This window comes from Eptesicus fuscus, chromosome 18 (genome assembly GCF_027574615.1).
Source record: "Eptesicus fuscus isolate TK198812 chromosome 18, DD_ASM_mEF_20220401, whole genome shotgun sequence".
Classification (NCBI taxonomy): Eukaryota; Metazoa; Chordata; class Mammalia; order Chiroptera; family Vespertilionidae; genus Eptesicus; species Eptesicus fuscus.
The window spans coordinates 7944270-7963995 of record NC_072490.1 but is presented as its reverse complement, the minus strand read 5'-3'; the positions used below and the strand labels follow the sequence as shown (position 1 = coordinate 7963995).

The following is a 19726-nucleotide window of genomic DNA, read 5'->3' as shown; positions in this document are numbered from 1 at the left end:
TCCTTACCGTGGTCTGCAGAGTTAGTTATGTATACTTTTTTCATTTTATGGGGGGAGAGAGTGAGTTTAGAAAGGCTAAGTAAGTTCTCCAGGTCAGATTGCCTGAAGTTAGGTCTCTAACTTCAGAACCTTAGTCTTAACCATACATTCTATAAACAACACCTGACAGGTGTGCTTTCAGATGCTCCCTCAGCTGTCAGGATTGGAGCGTACAGATTGTTCCATATACACTGCTCTTAAGAGCCCGAGGTTTCCCTCTGTGGTTATGTGATGTGTTCATTATATACATCTGAGAACGAACAGCTTAATATTTGATTCCATTATTAAAATGTTAGATTTATTTTTATCTGCTTTTTAAAATTTTTTTTCTAATATATTTTTATTGATTTCAGAGAGGAAGGAAGAGAGGGAGAGAAAGAGAGAGAGAGAGAGAGAGAGAGAGAGAGAGAAACATCAATGATGAGAGAGAATCATTGATCAGCTGCCTCCTGCAGGTCCCCTACTGGGGATCAAGTCCGCAACCTGGGCATGTGCCCTTGACCGGAATTGAACCTGGGACCCTTCAGTCCTCAGGCCGACGCTCTATCCACTGAGCCAAACTGGCTAGGGCTCTTTAGCTTCTTTTTTTAAAAAATGTAAGCATTTAATTTTCTAAGTTGTGATGAAGCAAGAAACGCTTCAAAGTGCTTTAGTGAGAGTATGAGGTGCTGAGGGAAGTGTAAATGGAGTCAGGTGCTGACCATGTCCATTTTCAATCTGTTAGATACTCTTGGAAGGGCCCGGCACGTTGAAGTTCAGTAATTTTTGCCTGGCAAAAGTGGAAGGTGAAAACTTGGAAGATTTCTTTGCTTTGACGGCAACGGAAGAAGGAGGAGGTGATAGTGGGGAAAATGTACTGAAGAAAAATATGAAAAGTAGAATCCGAGGTATGTGGAGAGTTTTTAGATCCTAACTCTAGTTGTGGGCCACCTAAGTCATGTTAGGGGATAATGTTGACCTTTTATTTAAAGAATGGAGGGAAAATAATAATGGCGAGGAGAAGTCTGGATACAGGGATGGCCTTGTCGACGGCCTAAAGTTTTCCGTGCGGATCTAACACTGTGTAGGCACCGGAACCCCTGACAGCCCGGATCTTATCCTTTCCTCTACATGCCACTGACCACACGTCAGAACATGAGCAGCGGGGGTTTTGCCTCACTCCTGGCTGTGTCCTCAGCACTTGGCACAGTGCCTGGCACACGCTAGTGGCTCAGTAGTTATTTGTTCCACATCGCTGAGCAGTTGATATTTGCAATTAAGGAAGATTTTTAGGGGTTCACTCTTGGGAGGTGGTTTTGACAGTGAGCTGCGTCCTGGGGTGTTAGCTGTACAGTGCTGGGTGCTGTCTCTGCCTGGATGACTGAGGGGGCGACTGGGGGCGGGGCGTCTGGGGCGGAGCCTCTGTCTTTGAGTGTCTGAGCACTTTGAGTGTCTAGGGGTTGACCTGGGCCGCACTGTGGTTTGCATGGTAAATAAGCTTTGCGGTAAATTCAGGGGGGATGTGGGGTGTTACTGCTGTGTAACTTAACACATCCTGTCCAAGATATTCTAACCAGAGCTGCTTTTCTTTTGACTATTTAAATTGTTAATTTAAAAGAGAATAAATACGCCTGTATGTGCCACACCTCTGACTTAGCTGGGTTTTTGAAATAACTCTGTTTATATTTTTACATCTCCTGGTAAAATGGAACCTTAACATTAGGAAACATTAAAAAATGTGAAATGCGCATGAAGTTTTGTTCATATGCATATTCTCCTCCTTATTTTTACCTCATCCGGTCTCTCCCAGGTGGGTTTGTGTTGAGAACAAGACAAACGCCTAACCAAGTTGTGATTGTACTTTCTTTTTAGGGTCGCTGACATACACAGCACCCGAAGTCGTGACGGGCACCGACTTCTCCGTCGCCAGCGACCTCTGGTCTTTGGGCTGTCTGCTGTATGAGATGTTTTCAGGTGATTACTTTCTGCTTCGTTTTCAAGTCACAGCTGGGTAAACACAAAGGTGAAATCTGTAGTTTGTAAACATTTCACCTCTAAGATGTGAAAAGGCTGGTTATTATTTTAACTTAATTTTTAAAAAGTATATTTTTTATTGATTTCAGAGAGGAAGAGAGAGAGAGAGATAAAAACATCAAATGATGAGAGAGAATCATCGATTGGCTGCCTCCTGTATGTCCCCCACTGGGGATCGAGCCCACAACCCAGGCATGTGCCCTGACTGAGAATTGAACCATGACCACCTGGTTCATAGGTCGATGCTCAACTACTGAGCCACACCAGCCGGGCAGAAGGCTGGTTTTTCTAATTTCTGTCTACACTGATTTTGGCTGGAGTGCTTGGAGTCGAGGCATATTCAGGTCCCTAGGACCTTTTTGACCTTTAGGTATTTTTCGCGATAATCTGGAATGTTGAAATGTGTCTAACTATTAAAGAGCTGTGCTTATTAGTAGAAATTCTTGCAAAGGTACCTGTGACTGAATTATTCCCATGTGTCCAGTAGCCCACGTAAACCATGGGTCCTGGTAGGTATCATATGTGAATTAGTATATTGGTTGGGGTGACAGGTTTTGAATTATAGAAATATAAAAATACATAGACAGTGTGCCTGGTATATAGTAGATATTCAATAATTAGTTATTGCTAGATAAGCATTTGTAAATTGTGTAATGCTGAACTATCTGCAGTTGTTTTTTTTTAGAATTATTGGTGATGACAAACGTATTTAATTGACAAGTTTTCATGTAATTTCAGGAAAACCTCCGTTCTTCTCAGAAAGTGTTTCAGAAGTAATTGAAAAGATTATTCATAAAGATCCTTCACCACCTATTCCGAAAGGTAGGATTTTTGTTACAAATGCAGTTAATTTACACTTTACACTGTCTACAAGTGCACTTTTGTTGTCTAATTTTATTGACTCATAACCTCCCAATTTACATTTTATAAATGTTCCCTAATTGATATTTTTAAAAATGTTAGCGTTCCCTTTGCCATTTTTTTTTTTTTTTTTTTAGATACTGAAAGGAAAAGTAGTAGTTTCCCTCACTTAAAATCATGACTTTGCCATCTTAAATCAAGAGATGTCTGGTTTACAGATTGAGAAGTCAGACTTCTATTTAATTTTTTGTCTCTGTGTCATTTACCTAATTTGGACGCATGTCCTTTGTGGTTATTCCTGATTAGTGTTTGCATAGTAACGAATCGGGTGTTCTCAGCCCTTGCCTTGATGATCAGAATGCTGCCCTGACAAGTTGTTAAAGCCTTTGGAAGGAGATAGAGTTGTAGTATTTTAAGTGTTGGGATTTTAAGCACATAAATTGTGATTAATATAACCAACTACTGTTAACAATTTTAAGGAAAGGAAAGAAAAACAAAAGCAGGCGCAAACATAACAAAGCACTTTGCTCTACACCACCAGAAAAGTGTATCTTAAGCCACATAAACGAAAACAGGACTTTGCAAAAAATAATATTGGGAGTTTTTAAGAGAAAAAAAAATCGGAAGTCATTCATGGAAGAAATAGGAATATAGGATATTTTCAATTTTTCAAGAATCACACCTAGGTGAAAAAAACAAAACTCTTGATATTTTGAAAATAGTCTGTATTTCTTAAAACAAAATGCTGCATTTTTTTCTTTCATTAACTTGATTTTATTTTTTGTAGAAATCAGTCATTCGTATTTCTTCTGATGACTTGTCAGTACAATATTATTGTTTTCTCCTGTAAGTTAAAGGTTTTTATGCAGGGAATTGAGGTGCCAAAGGCCTGGTCAGGGTACCACTGGTGGCCCACGCTCGCTTATGTACGGTGCTTCATCAGACGGTGGCCAGAGTGCCTGACAGTGGCTGGCGGTGTCCTTGGCCATTGTCTTCATGGCTTCTTATTTTAACCATTACTGATAATTGGGCCATGGTGTGTGTGTGTGTGTGTGTGTGTGTATGTGTGTGTGTGTGTGTATGTACATATATTTATATATGTGTGTATATATATATATATATATATATATGTACATATATATATCTGTAATTTAAAAAGGCAAAGCTTGGAGATTAAGAAAATTGGACAATATCATAATGTTGTGATGCTTATTATTTTTCCTGCTAAAAATAAAGAAAAGAGGAATTACAGGTATTCTAATCATAGTATATTAAAGCAAAATTAGTCAGATTAATAATAACGCCTCAGAAAATGGGGCATAATTACTAGTGGAAGACAAGGGTATGAGTTTGTCAGGCCGGTAATCCTTACTGGGGTTAGATAATCAAGTAATTTTAGAGGTTGGTCGAAACTTAGTTTTCTGTAGTATAGGAAAAAAATATTAAAAAAATTTGTGCCCTTCTCCCCTCTATTTAAATGGAAGTTTAATTGTTATTAATAGACTCAGTGTTCTCTTTAAAATAATTTATGTGCTGAAAATGCCATTATTTTAAATGTTGATGTAGGATACGTATTCATCTCCTTATCACTTTCCCCCCCCCTTTTTCGGACTTAATTTGTGTGCAGATCCTTCTCTTCCTAAAGCGTCTCCAGATTTTATGAATTTGCTGGATGGTTTGCTTCAAAAGGATCCTCAGAAAAGGTCTGTATGGATGATATTGTAATATGAACGGCAAGTGGGATCTGTTCTTTCTTCTATGCACTTCTGAAATAGCACTGTTCTTAATACACACAGTGGGGTTCAAACTGCTTTTTAAAAAAGGAAATCTGAGTTTATACCCAGGGTTTTTCTTTGCCCGTGTTTTTAATGATGAGGAATTTTAAGTCATTTTCTCTCTTAATGTATTCAGCAGTTGCCTAATAGCTGATGGATTCTCTTGTGACTCCTGAATCCAAGCAGCCTAGTCCTTTCCATTGTAGACTTCAGGCTAAGCTCCCTTTGACTGTTGGACTAGCGATGGTACTGTCACGATGGTTGATGTCATCACACTAACTGAGTGGTATTTTAATGCGATATATTTTTATGCTCCTGTCATCCTGGAGACATCAAGTGACAGGAAAATTGCACGGTGTGAAATTTCTGTGTTGCAGCGTGGGGAGGGGGTTTCCCTGGCCTGGGAGTCAAGAGCAGTTGGTTCCTAGTTCTGGTTCTGCCCCTAGGTAACTGCGGGAAAAGGGAGTGGGGGTGCGGTTGTAAAGCAGGTATTTGGGTCTCTGCCTCAGTGTAAAATAACGAGTATATTTAACATAGCAAATAAAACACTCCATTCTCTGTCTTCATTAAATGTAAGAGAGGCCGAAACCGGTTTGGCTCAGTGGATAGAGCGTCAGCCTGCGGACTGAAAGGTCCCAGGTTCTATTCCGGTCAAGGGCACATACATTGGTTGTGGGCATATCCCCAGTGGGAGGTGTGCAAGAGGCAGCTGATCAATGTTTCTCTCTCATCGATGTTTCTAGCTTTCTATCCCTCTCCCTTCCTCTCTATAAAAAAATCAATAAAATATATTAAAAAAAATAAATGTAAGAAAGAACTGGCAGAAGGAAAAGCTGTTCTTGTGTAGGTTTTAGGATGAACCTCCCATGCTTGTAACAGAATGCCTTTAGGATTAGTGCTATTTTGGTGGGTAATCTTCCAGACATCTTTTGATAGGCTATAAGCATACTTTATTTAGGATGCTGTAACTACATTTCCACCTAATTATATCTCTGTATTGTATGCTTTTTTGCGTAAATGGAACCACCCCATAAGCTACTTTTTTCTCTCTGTATCTGCTTAGTCATTTTTTTCGTTTTTAAATATATATTTTACTGATTACAGAGAGGAAAGGAGAGGGAAAGAGATAGAAACATCAATGATGAGAGAGAATCATTGATTGGCTGCCTCCTGCACACCCCCTACTGGGGATCAAGTCTGCAATCTGGGCATGTGCTCTGACCTGGAATCAAACCATGACCTTCCGATTCATAGGTCAATGCTCAACCACTGAGTCACGCCAGCTGGGCTATATCTGCTTAGTCCTTTTGACTGGCTGCCGTGTGTACATGATAACCTGTCCTGGCAATAAGCACTGAGAGTGTGTCTTGACTTAGAATACCATACACACTGCTACAGGAAATAGCCTTTGAGTGTGTTTTGTTGTTCACTTGGGCAGTTATCTCTTTTGGATAAATGCTGGCCAAGCGCTAAGAGCATTAAAAAGTGTGATACGTTTGCTGCATTCGGGGAACATGTGCGAAATGGTTTCCACTCTCAGCAACGCTAGGAAGCTCTTAACCCACCAGTTACCTCCCATGGGCTTTGCTGATCTTACACACTTTTGCCAATCTTATGGATGGAAAAGAAATTCCATTCTATTGGCAATTTTATTTCTTCATGAGTGAATTTTAAGAGCCTTTATATACATAGTTGTAAATTCTTTCTCTTTATCATTAGTGTTTTAATTTTGATCAAAGTAGTTTTCACTTCAATTCAGAAATGTTGAATGATTAAATTAATTAAATATAAGCTATTTTCTTCTTTTGTTTTAAAATTTCAGTCAGGTTTAACCTTTCTGAGTCTGATGAGTATACCTGGAGGTATAATAATCTATTAGTAGTAAAACTTAATGCTTTGAGAGTGAGTCTGGGTTTTAGATATAGCCAAAAGTTACTCTAATGTGGGTGACAACAGTTAATGTAGCTAGACAACATTTTGGCACCTAAACAGAGATGTGACTATATATAGTCATGAAGTTGCTATTCTTGTTTATTTCTGAATGAAGTGATAAGAGTGAAGTTCCACAAATGAAATGTGTAAAACAGGCAGGTTACCCTAGAAAATCAAGCCTCTCTTGGGGCAGAAGAATAGGTTGGTAATATGTGATCTATTTACTTTACATTTTTAAATTATTGATAGATTTCTTCATTGACTGTTTTGAGAACCCGGAGTGTTTTCATCAAGCTCCCTGGATATGAACCTGAGACTCCCAATACTTAGTTGTCAGACTCTTTCATTCTGTACCATTTAAGGCTTCTGAATTATTTCTGAATTATCGGTTGCTATGTAAGAGAATTTAATTGCTTACTGAAATGAAAGAGTAAAGGATCGCGTGATCTCAGAGGTACATTTACATGGAGACATTTATAAATGATAAAATCTGATTCCTATAACTGGGACATGTCCTGGGACTTCCCCCTGGAAATCATATTAACAGAATTTTAACATTTGTGTTTTATACAGATTAACTTGGGCAGGCCTGCTGCGGCATCCATTCTGGAAGGATGCTTTTACCAGAAAAGACCAGGACTCAAGCATCGAGGACTCCAGCATCAGGTAGGATCAGCTTATCTTTGTGTGGGGGGCATGGATGCTAAACACGCCTACGCATTACTGTTCTAATGATGCAGCATCAATGACAAGAGTTTCTGTGCTTTCATAGTAGAAAAATCAAGCATTTGTTTAAGGGTTGTTGAAAGAGTTTCGTCATGACATTTTTGTGTTCTTGATTTTGCGGATTTTCCGATCAGTTGTTTAAACTCGAGTCATTGATTTAGTATGGTAGTTATTAGTTCTGTTTACCATCTACAAGTGGCTTCCCATCTTGCAAGCATGGGGTAGGATCTCATTTCCCCCTTTTCAGTTAGGTATAGCCACGTGACTAGCTTTGGCTAATGGAACGTGAGCAGAAGTGACATGTGTTATTTCTGGAGAGAAACTTGAAAGCCATTGTGTGATTTGCTGCACTTCTGGTGAGTTAATTGGGAAGAAAAATGTCAAAACGGAGTTGCTGTCTGGCTGGGTCTTTAGTGCCCACGATGAGCATATCTTTCCCATCAGCCTGCATGTCTACGCGTGAGGAAGAGACAGTTACGAGATTCTGAGCCCCTGGCATTTGAGGGGTTGTATGTCACCACAGCATAACCTAGCTCATCTTGACTAATATACTTTGTTTTTATTATAAAAATCTTCTTAGCCCAGGACACTTACAAAATTGATGGTATTTGGAAAAGAACAGGTGAGAAGTAGCTGAATAAAAGTTCTGGTAATTGACTTTTCCCCCTCCTTACCTCAGTGTGATAAATGGTTGTCTGATCCTTAATTTCAATCTTGCCAAGTTCATTGTATTGGATAGAGGAGTCTGCATTCTATTTGAAGTCTTTCCCAAACTTGAGTTTCTCTGATCCAGTGAGCTTCAGTTACGCTCTCACTATTGTATTAGGTTCTTCAGAAAATTGGGCTCTGGTCCACCGTGTCAGCAAGTCTCAGAATACCCCCCACCTTAGTTTGTCATCTTCCTTTGTAACCTCCTTGCCTTTCATTTCTTTTTTCTGCCTCATTGCTCTTGCTAGGACTTTTTCCCCAGTAAGATACTGAAGCAGGGGTGATGGAGACGGACATCCTTGCCTGGCTTCTGCTTGTAGGATGAAAGCGCCTTTCCCCATTAAGAACGATGAGGTGGAGGTTTCTGTAGCTGCCCTTTTTCAGTTTGAATGAACGTTGAGTTTTATTGAAAGCCTTTATGTATTAGGTAATGTGACCATTGGTTTTTCTTCTTTAGATTCTCATTATGGACTCTTTCATAAATTGGCTTTCAAATATTGAACCAGCCTTGCATTCCCACAGTAAAGTTATTGTGTATTATAGTTTTTGTCTTGCTGGATGTGCTTGTGGTCAAGTGGCTGGAGGACAGTGAGAGAAGCTGAGAAAGGGAGCGGAGCCCCAGGGTTTGCCCCACATGCCTGAGACCATAGCTTTTTGGTTAGAGCAGAGGATGACCCTCTCTGTGAGTGTTAGGCACTGGCCAGATGCCGCTGCTGTTCCCAACCAGCTGCTGCAGGGTTAGCTGGGGGCCGGGGCAGGACAGAACGGAAAGAGAAAAAGAAAACCTAGGGGATTTCCCTGCTCTGACCCAAGAGGCCCCTTTCCTGTCCTTGGAACAGAAATAGAGGGCTTCTCTCAGGCTTCCTCTGTCCTCTCGCTGCCTCCGAGCCCAGGTTGGGCCGCACCAGGAGGGGAAGATGTAGGGAAACTCACGGCTGGGTCATGGCTACTTGGAGTCCTGGTTTCTGTCCCCAGTCTGCCGGCTGCTATTTACTTTTCTGGGATAAGGCGTATAGACTTCTTCATACACTGCCCCGCTTGTAGTGGTGCTTTTTCACTACTCGATAAAAGGACTCCTCTTCTCACTCCATGGCTTTGCCCAATGTCACGTGGAATTTAGTTACATTTCCAACCTCTTGAAATGATAGCCAGAAAGCCATGTAGAAAGCTCATAAGTAAGTTTGATTGTGTTGACTTTCTCCTGTTGCGCAGCAGAAACACGATGGAATGTTCCGGGTCACAGGATGCCAAGGAGCTTGTGAGGAGCCCTCCGAGCGGACAAGCCAGAGGGGAGAGGAGTGGGCAGCGGCCGAGTCGCCCTCTGAGACTAGGTGGGCTTTCCTTTGAGCCTGTGTGTGCTGCTGAGAATGCTGTCCGGAGAGTTCCCTCCACATTCGTGTTGTCTCTCTCTTTAAGTCCCTGTCTGCGGGATGCCCCGCTCATGGGACTTGTTCGTTTATGGCTAACGTTCTCCTTTCCTGCCACAGAGAATCCAGCTGAGTTGCAGCCTAAGAATACTCTTGGGGGTCAACTGAACGAGTCCATGTTCCTTCTCAGGTAGGTAAAGTGACAGAGCAGTGAGGGGTCCCCGGCCGGGGAATGAAAGTACATCTTATTTTAGCATCTGTTGTCCTGGATTTTAAAAAAAACTTTGTATACTCCCTGGCATTTCCTGTGAGCTAAGCCAGTACTTGTTTAATGAATGATAAACAGATAAGGAAGTGAAAGAGAAATGAGAATCCTGATATTTGGGAATTTGAAGGAATTTACTAAAGAAGACCCTGATGATCTGAGTGAATTTCTTAAAATGTGAAAAACTCAAAATCAGAGATTCGGGGAATGGAGTGGCCCATCGGGAGCACGGAGGCCATTGACAAGTGTGGGAGGTGTAATCACAAGTGGGTGTGGATTTCATATAACTCGGTAGGCACCAAGAAACCTTTCCATACTGAACACTTTCTGAAATAAAATGGTGAATATTATTATTATTATTAAATATATTTTATTGATTTTTTTACAGAGAGGAAGGGAGAGGGATAGAGTTAGAAACATCGACGAGAGAGAAACATCGATCAGCTGCCTCCGGCACACCCCCTACTGGGGATGAGCCTGCAACCAAGGTACATGCCCTTGACCGGAATCGAACCTGGGACCTCTCAGTCCACAGGCCGACGCTCTATCCACTGAGCCAAACCGGTCAGGGCACAATGGTGATTATTATTCGTCCTTAGTGGAATATCTGATTTATTTTATTACGTTAATCCTGCTTACTCCAGCAGACAATTTAAAGAAGAATAAAATCACTGTTGTAAGGTTTCCAGTAAAAACAGGAAATACTGCATAGAGCATAGAAGCTGTAAACAAAAGAAACAATAAATTAGCCAGGGAATTACTTTAAAAAGTTATAAAAATCATAGTCATGTAACCATAGATAAGATTAAGTGTCTTTTTTATATGATGAGATCACAAAGAATTAACATATTCTGCCATTTTTTAGGAGACGTGTTTTTATTTTCCCCAGCACATAGTAAACGGAGGGTAAGGTTTCTGACGTGTGAGTAATGGTCACTGGTGTGTGTGTTTCAGTTCTCGTCCTACGCCGAGAACCAGCACTGCCGTGGGGTCAAGTCCTGGTGAGGATGTGACCCAGAGTTCACCGCAGAAGGCGCCTCCTTTGACCAAGGTGAGTAGCGATGGATTGTTTTTTTTTTTTTTTTTACATGAGATATAGAGATTCTAAAGAATAATTGCAAGTTGGTTTCCGAACTATGTTCGTGATTATAAAGTTTACAATTAAGTCATTTCCTTATCATTGGTTTTTCTAGTAAGCACACTTAAGAGAGAGGTGCTTTATAGTTTGTTTGTTTTTTTAAATAACAGCTTCATTGAGCTATCGTTGACATACCACGTAATTCACCCATCTAATTCACCCATACGAAGTTCAAATGAGACTCCCTGTCCAAGTGTTTGAGTATCAGTTGAGCTACATTATAGGTGGCCTTGCTCAGCATCTTATTAGTTCAGTCTTTTAAAGCTCTCCATTAGGCACAGAAACAGAGTAATTTTTGTTCTTGTTTCAGACCACAGGTGCGCACCTGAGTCAGCAGGACATGGAATCCCAGATGCGGGAGCTCATCTACACAGACGCAGAACTCGTCGTCACGCCGATTATCGACAACCCGAAGGTGCGGAGAGATACCCCACCCCCCCGAAGGCTGCGTTTTTTCATTTCCCTGAGGACTGAAGTCTGGGTGATGTTTTCATTTCTGTTCCTCTTGTCGTCTGCTTTGATTTCGTTCGAACCACACACACGTCTGCACGCCTACCTCCCGCCCTGTCTGTAACCCCCTCCCCTTCCTGCCTGGGCGGTGTTCTTCCTGCCCCGCACCCACCCTGCCTCCCATCAGTCCAGCGGGCCCAGGAGTGGCTGCTGACTCCGACCTCAGACCTGAGACCTCGAGTCCTTCCTTTCTCAACACGTGCGTAACGTGGATCACTCCAGATGGTCTAGTTGATGGTGTTACGAAGGCAGGCGGCAGTGAGCACCGCTCACCAGCGTGGCGGCGTGGGCCGATCCCAGGGACCACGCCCTCTCATAGGTTATCAGGACGCAGGTGGGCGGTGGCAGACCCTGGGAGCTTGGGGACTCTTGGTGCACTTCTACCCCAGGGGAGTCTTGTTGCTTCATGTCTTTTGGAAAGTAATGCCCTGTTACTAGGGATGAGTGCTTTCCTTGAAAAAATGTCATTTCTCAGTCCCTTTGTTTTCTGTTGATTCCCAGTCTCTAACACATTCCTCCACCATCTATTCTGTATGTGAATTTTTTAAAATGTCTTTTTCTGTGTAAATCTGTGACAGCTTCCTCTCACCTCATCGGGGAACATTGCTATAGTTTAGAGTAAATGGGTTCTCGGATGCGTGCTTACCGGTATTTGCTACAAGGACAGTGTTTAATGTAGATCACCCAGCGCTTTTCACAGCAGAGCGACTTCTTTTTATGAGTTTAGATATCTGGCAGAGTAATTGGATATTACGCCAAATTTAATGGGTAATGGGGCATTTTCCCAGGGGACCTTCTAGAACAATTTGTGAATTTTTTTAAACCATATTCTGTTTTTTTAAAAAAAATAAATTTATTGATTTTTTACAGAAAGGAAGGGAGAGGGACAGAGAGCTAGAAACATCGATGAGAGAGAAACATCGACCAGCTGCCTCCTGCACACCCCCTACCGGGGATGTGCCCGCAACCAAGGAACATGCCCTTGACCGGAATCGAACCTGGGACCCTTCAGTCCGCAGACTGATGCTCTATCCACTGAGCCAAACCGGTTTCGACCTCTCTCTTTTTTTATTTCATCTTATAACCATGTTTAGTTGTTTCTGGAAAATGTTAGCTGTTTTTTAAACATTCTTACTATAGGCTTTTATTTTGAACTGATTTTAGACTTCTAGAAAAAATGTTAAAAAATATTAGAGTTCCTTCCTATGTACCTTTTCCCCAGTTTCTCCTAAAGTTAACATCCTGCAGGACCCCGGGTGGTCAGCAGACCCAGGGAATTTTGCCAGCTGTGACCCTGATGTCCCTTTTCTGTTCCGGGACCCACGTTTCAGTTCATGTCTCCTTGCTCTCCTACGGGCGGTCCTTGTCTTTCCCGGCCCTGCGGTCATTCCCCCGCCTCTGCTTGTTTTTCATTACCTTGACGCTTGGAAGTGGTCGGGTGTTTTGTAGAATGTCCCTCCACTTACCAGGAGGTTTGTCGAAGGCTTTCTCTTGATGAGAAGGAGGTTGTCTATTTCTGGCAAGAATACTACCAGCCAAGGCCTTAAAAATGCACAATGGATTTTGGAGAAGTCTGACATAGAAATGTGACGGTTGGATATTTAATTAAAAGTCTCAAGAGGAAGGACTCCAGCTGCTCCAGACTCATGCCCTTTCTATTGAGGCTGTCACCGCTTCCTGGAGCCGTGTGGTCTTGAATTCAACCTTCAAGTCCTGGCCATTCATAAGTCCTCAGTCCACCTCCTACCTCTTCATAAACGCTGTCCTGACCACATCAGCCTGAAGGGCTTGCGGCCTTCTCTGATGCTTAAAACAACTCCTCTCGTGAGATGTTTTGTCTGTGATTCTGTCCTGCCTCATCAGCATTGTTAAGTTTTTCTGTTGTTTAACAAATGTCTGTCTGGTTACCCGAGTGGCAGCTCTCTGACAACAGGATCACGTCTTCGGTGTCTGTGTGTCCCCCTAACACTGAGCGGGGACCTACTCTGGCGGGTCCCCAGCACGTGTTTTGCTGAGTGACCAAATTTCTCACCTAGAGGTAAATAGCTTACAAGTAAGCCACAATAGGGCAACTCTTCGTGAAGCTTTACTTTCCTGCAGATATCAATCGAAATGACTTTATTTTTTATAAATCGTCATCCATATTTGTATATTTTAATCTGAAAGGGCACTGTTGAATTCTTACGGGTGACACATCTTACAGCATTCTTTTCTGTCCTCACTAATTTATAATCTGATATGGGCGATAAATCAGGAGCCAACATCTATCTCAAAAGGTGTTGTTTTTTTTCTCTCTCTTTGAAACCACAGATCATGAAACAGCCACCAATTAAATTCGATCCAAAAGTATTGCATCTACCAGCATATTCAGGTAGGCTCATAAAGGTTTAGACACTTTGCAGACAGAAATTTAATAGCAAATAGAATATTTTATTCGTGAATAGCTAAATTTCTAGTTTATTGCCAACTGGTTTTCTTGGCAGTGTTATGTAAATTGTAAACAACCTGTAATCCATTTGTGCCAGCTTTGGACCGTACTCAGCTGAGTCTGGGCTGCCCTGGACTCTTGTGGGTGGGAGAGTTCCTGAAAAGCTGGGCGGGTTTTCCTGTTACATGGGTGGGCCCTTCTCCTGCCCTTCCCCTTGTGAGCCCATTGAATTTCCAACATGTGTGGTGTTACTGTGGGTGTGGAGGGTTGGAGACCACAATGAAGAATTGGGAGTCTATTCAAGGAAGCCAGGGCCGTTGAGAATGGGGCCAGATGGTTCGCTTTTGTGAGGATGGTGTGGGAATGGAGATACTTAAAGAAGATTGTTATGTTTCCTTTCACCTACTGGAAAGTCTGATTTAGGGTGAACATCAGAAATTAAAAAAAAAAAAAAAAAGAAATTTAGAAAGAGGGGAAGGGCGAGGGAGAGAGAAACATCTATGTGAGAGCGAGCCATCAATCCGTTGCCTCCTGCACACCACACCCCCTACTGGGGATTGAACCAGCAACCTTTTGGTGCACGGGACAACGCCCAACCAACTAGTCAGGGCAGAAATGTTTTTATACCATAAATTTGGATGTATTTTATTTGATAAAGCTATTGAACTAGATTTGGAAAAACTTCGTCATCATAGCTAGAATAGAATCTCTGATTTGAAATCAAATCAAATCAAATAAAAACATAAAATATAGTCAAATTTAAATGAGCCATGCTAAGTAGAACCACTGTTTATGAAAACGTAGAGGATTATTATCAAAATAATATTCCTTCCCCTTTGCCCTTTACTTTGAGTTATTCTGGGAAATGACTGTTGCAGATTCTTTTGTTTGAAGGTGGAGCTCTGCTCAGCCATGTTAACTGTGGATGCGTCTCTTTCCTAGTTCGGCCTTGTGTTTGCATAGGGCCGTGGTCGGCAAACTGCGGCTCGTGAGCCACATGCAGCTCTTTGGCCCCTTGAGTGTGGCTCTTCCACAAAACAACACAGCCTGGGCGAGTCTATTTTGAAGAAGTGGCGTTAGAAGAAGTTTAAGTTTAAAAAATTTGGTTCTCAAAACAAATTTCAATCGTTGTCCTGTTGATATTTGGCTCTGTTGACTAATGAGTTTGCCGGCCACTGGGCTAGGGACTTGGAGGCAGGACCCCAGGTGACTTCAGCTGTCGCATTCGCCTTGTGATGTTGAATAGTAATTTCACTGAACCTTTTAACAACTGTAAAATGTTTGGCTTTTCTAATGTTTTAAGGCTAGATTGCTTTGTTTACAGAAAGACGCTTGCTTTTTCATAATACAATTTTACTTAACTTTGCATTTTGTTATATTCTCATTTGCAGGATAATTCTCCCTTAGCATCTCATTTTTTTCCCAGCATAGTTACAGAAGTCTCCAGTGGAAGAAAATGAAATGAGTGTAAAAGAGTAAATGAGAGTAGGGTCAGCTTTGGCGTAGTTTTGATTTTGACATTGTGAGGCACGACGTGTTTGTCCTCAGCTATCGAAGTTCTGTCCCATTTTATTTCTCCCGAGATATTTTCGCCGGTGCTCTTTCACGAGACCCACTTTCAATATCTCCTTTCCTCTTCAGTGGATCAGTTAGTGTCGCTGAAAGACCAGGATTGGAATGGCTTTCTGCAGCAAGTGTGCTCACAGATCGACTGCTCCGAGAAGACCATGGGCGCCTCCCGGGCCAAGCTGCACCTCCTGTGCTATCTGTGCGTGGTGGCCGGGCAGAGGGAGGTGGCCACCAGGCTCCTGCATTCCCCCCTGGTAGGCGGTTACGTTGTGACACCAAGTCTCCTCGCACGGTCCTCGCAGCATGCCTCCTGCATGTCACTCCTGTGTATCTACAGAGATTAAAACAAGAGCTAAATTATTAATTTGTTCCAATTACAATGAAAAAGGGATTTATCAAGATCATAGGTTTGTCAGAATGATCCTCTGTTTCTTCCTGAAGTCTAAAAGCAGTTGCATAGACAGTGATTTTTGAACTTCTTTTGCTAATACTCTGGCTTGCATTTTATGTTGACTTGTAATAATTGTGTGATATTTTTCACATCTGAAATCATAGGATAGAGATCAGTTTGTGGAATGAGCTGCCCCTGTGGACTAGAGGGCCCTTTATTGGGCCACCTGGTAAACCCCAAGGTTTCTGATCTGACACTGAAGGGTGACATTGAGTCCTAAGACTTTCCCCCTGGTCAGGCTATTTCTCGGACTGGCTTGTTCATGGTGGCGGGGGGTGGGAGGGAGAGGCCCTAGGAGTTGGGCAGAGCTTTGGAAGTCACCCCCAGGAGGAAGTTAGAGTGTCCATAGTGGGGGTCATTGGGAACTGGCTTGAAAATTAAGTCATTTGCTTTCAGGATAGTTTTAAGGTTACTTTTTTGGTACTTGGTATGTGTTTATGGCACATTTAGGGACTATAAGAGGGTATGAGAAACGGAAAGTAGTGTTTAGTTTTTATTTTTATCTTACTCATATCCTCAGTGCTTTTGCATTTTTGTGAATAATTACCGTAACTTCTTAGTGCGGGATTCCCATCTCAGTTGTATGCAGGTCTGAGTTTTTAACTGTGCAGTCACTTTCTATGCGGTTTCATGAATGAAATGTATGTCTTCATCTTTATCCTAGTTCCACCTGCTAATCCAGCATTTGCGAATGGCTCCAAACTGGGATATGTAAGTAACATTTCTATTTTAATAATTTATTCTTCACTGTTTTATTAAGTAGTTACAGCATACATGTTTATCAAAAGCACGTCATCCTAAATACTTAATCATAAAACATTCTCAGTAATGATGACTGAGTCACCAGCAGTTTTCTCTAGACATCCCAACAGTAAACGTAAAAAGATCTCAAAGCCGAAACCGGTTTGGCTCAGTGAATAGAGCGTCGGTCTGCGGACTGAAAGGTCCCAGGTTCGATTCCGGTCAAGGGCATGTACCTTGGTTGCGGGCACATCCCCAGCAGGGGGTGTGCAGGAGGCAGCTGATCGATGTTTCTCTCTCATCGATGTTTCTAACTCTCTATCCCTCTCTCTTCCTCTCTGTAAAAAATCAATAAAGTATATTTAAAAAAAAAAAAAAATCTCAAAATAGTCCTTATCCTGATATTATGACTATAATTCTCGGATTACGTAAAGCTTGTCTGGAGACATTATTAACTTACTCTTCTGAGTATTCTTTATCTAGTACTTACACCTGATCCTGTGCTTTAATTTAGTTACGCCTCCTAAGGAGTTTTCCTCGCCACTGTGTCTTTCTTTAACATAGTACCTAGCTTCCTTCTGGTGTTATTTAAAGTTGAATGGGATTATGATCTGTCAGCTCTTGATGGGAGCACGTGTACTGGCTTATGGAGACAGCACGCCCTGGTGAAAGCACATCAGCTAACGCGTTAGAAGGCTCTGGGCTCTGGTTGCCAGTGAGACTTGACCAGGGGACTCCCTCTTCCCGAGTCTGTTTCCTGGGGAGCCTGTGTGGGACGAGGGAAGTGCATGGGTTCGGAGGCAGACAGATCTGGGTGTGGATCACAGCCTTGCCCGCCTGGACACATTTGCTTTAACTGCGGAGCCTCAGTTTCCTCATCTGCAAAACAGGAATGTATCTACTTCATAGGTTTTTGGTAAGAATTAAACTTCGAATGAGGCCAGCATATGAGAGACCTTGCACAGTGCCTGGTTCTTAGTGGGGGGTTAGTGTATTGGGGTGTGGAAGTTGTAGTTGTTATCATCAAGCTTATCTCGCGTCACTGTCAGCAGAAGCCGTGGGGACATGCAGAGGAAGGGGCTTTGTGAAGTGTGGTAGTGCCGGATATTAGCTATTCTTCCAGGCTGGCAAAATATGGGGCGGCACTAATGTTCGCAAGAGGCTTTTTTGGATAACTATTCTTATACACTGTCTAATGTTACTCTCCCAAGGTAAGGTCTGGCATTACAAAATAGGGTTTTTAGGTAATTTCTGAGCATGGAAAACGTTGAGAAGATTTGTGCTATGCTCATTAAAAAGAAATCAACAAAACCTAACACTTCAGCTAAAACTCAAATTATATCCTTGAAAGGGGTGCCCCCTGCTGGCTTCTTAAAATAGACTTTCTTAATCCTTTCCAAGTACAGCTTTAAAACTGTTTTTTTCTATTAAAATATATATTTTTAAATTTATCTTTTTTGCTGAAAGTACTACAGATGCCCCCCTTTCTCCTCCATCGATCCCCCCTCCCTCACCAGCCATTCGTGTATCACCCCCACTCCCAGGCTTCACCTTGGGTTATGCAGATACACGTATACATTCTTGGGTTAATCTCTCCCCTCCCCCCCTTCCCTCTGAGATTGAAGTTTAATTGTTAAACACTTTTAATTTGAGGAAAAGGTAGACAAGTCCTCTGCTTAAAGCTTTTATTCTCTCCATTCAAATACCACTTCCACCAGTGAGGCCTGCTCTGACCCAGGTCCTATCACCCTGGTGGCATTTGATAAAGGTCCTTCTGAGAGATCACTGTTGAAGTAGGTATGTTTACTTCTTGGCTTTGTTCACACATGGGAAAACAAAGTAGAATAACATATAATTTTCTAAGTTTCTCTCCCATTATAACGTGTATTTTAATGTCATTAGTTATTTGTCTAAGATATTTTTTAAAGATATGCCTCTTTCTTAATATGCTACGAATGCCTGACAATTTACACTCCTCTCTGTTTTGGGATAGTAAAAATTATAAACAGTGCAATAATGAACATTTTTGTGTTGAAATCTTTGTGCCTCTCTGTTTTCTTTGACCTCTTAGGGCAGATTTGGACAATTAGAATGAATGGCTAAAAGGCAATAAAATATTTTTGTTAAGTTGCTAAAATGCTCTTTAGAAAGATTGTCTCAACATTATTCCCCGTCAGTGTGTATAAAGATGCCCTTTAGTTAGAACTTTAGCAGTGGATATTTATCAAATTTGTCAGTCAACTTTACTGAAGTATAATTTGCATATAATTATAACATTTAAATTTATAAATTGTGGTAAAATATACATCATATACATTTTACCATTTTAGCCATTTTTTAGTGTCGCGAAGTATATTCATAGAGTTGTGCAACTCTCACCACTATCAATTTCCAGAACTTTTCCATCATCTCAAACAGAAGCTTTTGTCCATTAAACAATAACTCCCTGTTTCTCCCCTTCCCGGTCCCAGTAACCTCTATTCTACTTTTTGTCTCTCTGATTTTGCCTCTTCTGGGTACCCTAGTGTAAGTGGGATCAGACAGTATCTGTCCTATTGTGTTCGGCTTATTTCATTTAACTTAATATTTTCAAAGTTAATTTATGTTGTAGCATGTACCAGAATTCCATTTCTTTTTAAGGTTGAATAAATTCCGTGTATGTAAATGCAACATTATCTTTTCTTCTGTTGATGGACACTTGGGTTGCTTCCACCTTGTGGCTGTTATGAATAATGCTGCTTTGAACATTGGTGTACAAGCACCTGTTCAGTCCTTGCTTTCAGTTCTTTGGGGTGTACACCGCGGAGCGGATTATGACCAACCTTATTGCTGGGTCATATGGTAATCCCATGTTCAACTTCTTGAGGACCCAGAGCAGCACCAGTTTACACTTCCACCAGCAGTACCAGTACGTGAGGGTTTCTGTTCATATTCTCCCGATTTTCTGTTTCTTTCCCCCCGCCCTCTGATAATAGCTATCCTAATGGGTGTGAAGTGGTAGCTCATGGTTCTGATTTGCATTTCATGGTGACTAGTAATGTTGACCATCGAGATTTTCATGTGCTCATCGGCCATTTGTGTATCTTCTTTGGAGAACTGTCTGTCCCAAGTCCTTTGCCCATTTTCTAATCGGCTTCCTTGTCCTATGTTGTTGATTTGTAGGAGTTCTAATGTCCTGGATATTAACCCCTTATCAGATATAT

The 19726-nt window shown here is 41.7% G+C and overlaps 1 protein-coding gene across 3 annotated transcripts in view; it reads left to right on the top strand.

Moving 5' to 3' along the window:
- Positions 1 to 19726, top strand: part of ULK4 (unc-51 like kinase 4) — a 250082-nt gene that overhangs the window by 8668 nt on the left and 221688 nt on the right. For all 3 annotated transcript variants that reach the window (XM_054729835.1, XM_054729834.1, XM_054729836.1), the window contains exons 5-16: positions 764 to 926; positions 1891 to 1992; positions 2791 to 2874; positions 4541 to 4616; positions 7194 to 7286; positions 9267 to 9385; positions 9542 to 9611; positions 10641 to 10737; positions 11135 to 11239; positions 13645 to 13705; positions 15404 to 15585; positions 16447 to 16493. In XM_054729835.1, the coding sequence (XP_054585810.1) occupies positions 764 to 926; positions 1891 to 1992; positions 2791 to 2874; positions 4541 to 4616; positions 7194 to 7286; positions 9267 to 9385; positions 9542 to 9611; positions 10641 to 10737; positions 11135 to 11239; positions 13645 to 13705; positions 15404 to 15585; positions 16447 to 16493 (1199 nt within the window). The remainder of the gene's footprint in view (positions 1 to 763; positions 927 to 1890; positions 1993 to 2790; positions 2875 to 4540; positions 4617 to 7193; positions 7287 to 9266; positions 9386 to 9541; positions 9612 to 10640; positions 10738 to 11134; positions 11240 to 13644; positions 13706 to 15403; positions 15586 to 16446; positions 16494 to 19726) is intronic.